The 2847-nt window shown below is 43.2% G+C and overlaps 1 protein-coding gene across 1 annotated transcript; it reads left to right on the plus strand.

Moving 5' to 3' along the window:
* The first annotated feature begins 466 nt into the window (after positions 1–466).
* On the plus strand, positions 467–2454 carry foxi1 (forkhead box i1). The gene is made up of 2 exons (XM_044338014.1): positions 467–1222; positions 1499–2454. The coding sequence occupies exons 1-2, from the start codon at positions 625–627 to the stop codon at positions 2020–2022; spliced, it is 1122 nt and encodes a 373-aa protein (XP_044193949.1). The 5' UTR covers positions 467–624; the 3' UTR covers positions 2023–2454.
* The last annotated feature ends 393 nt before the right edge of the window (positions 2455–2847 follow it).

The raw sequence follows: 2847 nt of genomic DNA on the forward strand, positions 1-2847 counted from the left end.
TGATTTGGATCATGGTTTGTTAAATCCGAAAAAAAAGGGAAATCTGTCCAACCTTTAAATTTTGATCACTATATTTCAACAACAAAGAACAAAGATCAAGGAAAAAAATCAGCCGACATATATTTGAAAACTATAAAGCGGTCAAATATTTATTCTGACTTCTATAATTTATCAGATTTACATAATCATTTCTTGTCATATAGTTTTACCTCCACTTTGTCATCCACTTAGTTCTTTTCGGGTTTTGTTTTAAAAGAAATCTAAATATAAGGACTTCGCCACAGCCAACATGAGCCTCAGTGCGTAATTACGCACGAGTAATGATAGTCTAGTTATATATCACTAACGTGCCTTAATGAGAATATACTTTAAACGTGACATGGATTTCAGCTTTGGAGTCAAAGGCAGTATCGGTGCTCATTGATAGGGAGATTGGGTCAATACAAATGGGCTGCAGCAAGTCAGAAAAGAGGGGTGTGACCATCCCAAAAGTTTTCTTCAATGGGCTACCTGTAGAGGCTCCGGGCGCTGCGCATAAATACTCCTCCCTCTGAGGATGAGTTCAGTCCTGAGGGAGAGACACAGAGACTAAATTAGGTTTTGGGAATCTGGTTAGGGCGGATTATGAACGCTTTTGGACACCAACCATCTAACCAGCAGACCAGTCCTATTCAGCACCACAGCGCTCAGGAGCTCCTGGACATGGCCGTGTACTGCGACAACTACGGTGTTTACCAGCAGAACCTCCACCACCATCACCCTCAGAGGCCGCCGACGCACCCTTCAAGCTACGGCCTAGGCGAGTACACCTCCCCGTCCACGAACCCCTACCTATGGCTGAACGGACCCAGCATCAATTCCTCTCCATATCTCCCGGGGAATAACGGCACGTCCTACATACAGTCTGGATACGGGTCAAACCAGAGGCAGTTCTTACCACCTCCCACAGGGTTTGGTGGAGCAGACCTGGGATGGTTGTCCATATCCAGCCAGCAGGAGCTCTTCAAGATGGTCAGGCCACCTTACTCCTACTCAGCACTGATAGCGATGGCCATACAGAACGCCCAAGACAAAAAGTTGACGCTCAGTCAGATCTATCAGTATGTTGCTGACAACTTCCCTTTCTACAAGAAGAGCAAAGCTGGATGGCAGAATTCAATCCGCCACAATTTGTCACTGAACGACTGCTTCAAAAAAGTGGCACGGGACGAGGATGACCCCGGTGAGTCTTTGGATTATTTTGCCAAAAAGTTTTGAGTAGAGATAAGTGCCAAATATATATTTTTATTGAATCTGGTTCAAGAATCTGTTAGAGGATACTGTTTTGATAAAACTGCTCCTGAGACAAGTTGAATCATTGCAACTCATATTGTCAATTTTAACTCTTTAAGGGGGAAATTGGATTTTAAACATAAAAACTTAAGGAGATGGAGGGGAAAAAAACTGAACTGAAAGTTTGTCATCCATATATTTAATCATTCTTATGTTTCTCATCCAGGTAAGGGGAACTACTGGACGCTGGACCCCAACTGTGAGAAGATGTTCGACAACGGCAACTTCAGGCGGAAGAGAAAAAGGAGAGCTGACATAAACGGAGCTGACAGTACCGCTCTCCCCGTCAAGTCAGAGGACGGTGCGCACAAGCTCTCAGACACCGCCAGCCTGCTGAGCTCCTCCCCGCCTAGCCTGCACGGATCCCCGGCCTCCACGGAGCCAAAGTCGTCGCCGTCTCCTTCCGCGGAGCACAGCCCGTGTTTCAGCAGCTTCGTGTCCAGCGTGAACTCGCTGCTGGCGGGCACTGACGGCTCCAGGGGCGCGGAGCGGGACTTCGGCTCCGGGCATCTCGGGGGATTGTCACAGACCAGAGAGGGCATGTCTGGACTGGGCTCCTACTCGCCCACTTTAATCTCTCCTCTGAACTCTGACACCAACAGAATGAACTATTACACATCTGTACAGAGCCTCTCCAACCATTTTAGTGTTAATAACCTCATATACAGCCGGGAAGGAACAGAGGTGTAGACTGTCTTATCTTTGTCTTTGTTGGGCTGGTTGCAGAAAAAAATAATAATTTATCACTCATTGTTAGCCTTCACAATTCTTAAGTAGCCAACTGTTGTTAGGTATTATTCACTGTCTGGTTTGGTAGCCCTCATTGTAAAACTGTCACTGGAACTGAGCTGCTATTTTTCCCCACAATAATCCTAGAAAGCAGTCCGTGTATTAGAAAATGAATATTCCTGACACTGCTCCATTATGCGCAACAAACATGTTCATTTGTAGAAAATATTACAATTGAAAAAAAAAAAAAACTGCCCACAGAGATCCTTGAACTGATACTTTACTTATTTTTTTGATTTGTTTGGGCCGACTCTCTGTATAAAGGAGGAAGACATCTGTACAGAAATTATTTTCATAAGAAGAAACGTGTCATGTATTTTTTAGAACGAATTGTTTTTTGTGTGTTTTATTTAAACTCACGTCGATGTTTGAATAAAAGTCATTTATTTGAACTCCATGATTATGTGTTATTCTTGTCACTATATGTGGATGAATTCATCATTAACAAAAGTTGATCTACTTTACATTATTTTAGGCTGTTTATCTCCTATCTGGTTCTTGGATGTCAGGTCTATTCTTGATTTTCCTACTTAGTTATGGTTCAACTTTATTTGCTTATGTAGTTATTTTATCATCATTGAATGATATCCCTTCTAAGAGGTTATTTGTAGCTGATAAGAGGGTTTTATAAGCCTCCCTTTAGTGCAAGTTTTCGAGTTAAATCGGCCGTTTCAAGAATTGTAGAGGCCCTGCTGTGCTCTCTGTTTCTCAGCAGCCTTCCAAAAA

This window comes from Thunnus albacares, chromosome 20 (genome assembly GCF_914725855.1).
Source record: "Thunnus albacares chromosome 20, fThuAlb1.1, whole genome shotgun sequence".
NCBI classification, from domain to species: domain Eukaryota; kingdom Metazoa; phylum Chordata; class Actinopteri; order Scombriformes; family Scombridae; genus Thunnus; species Thunnus albacares.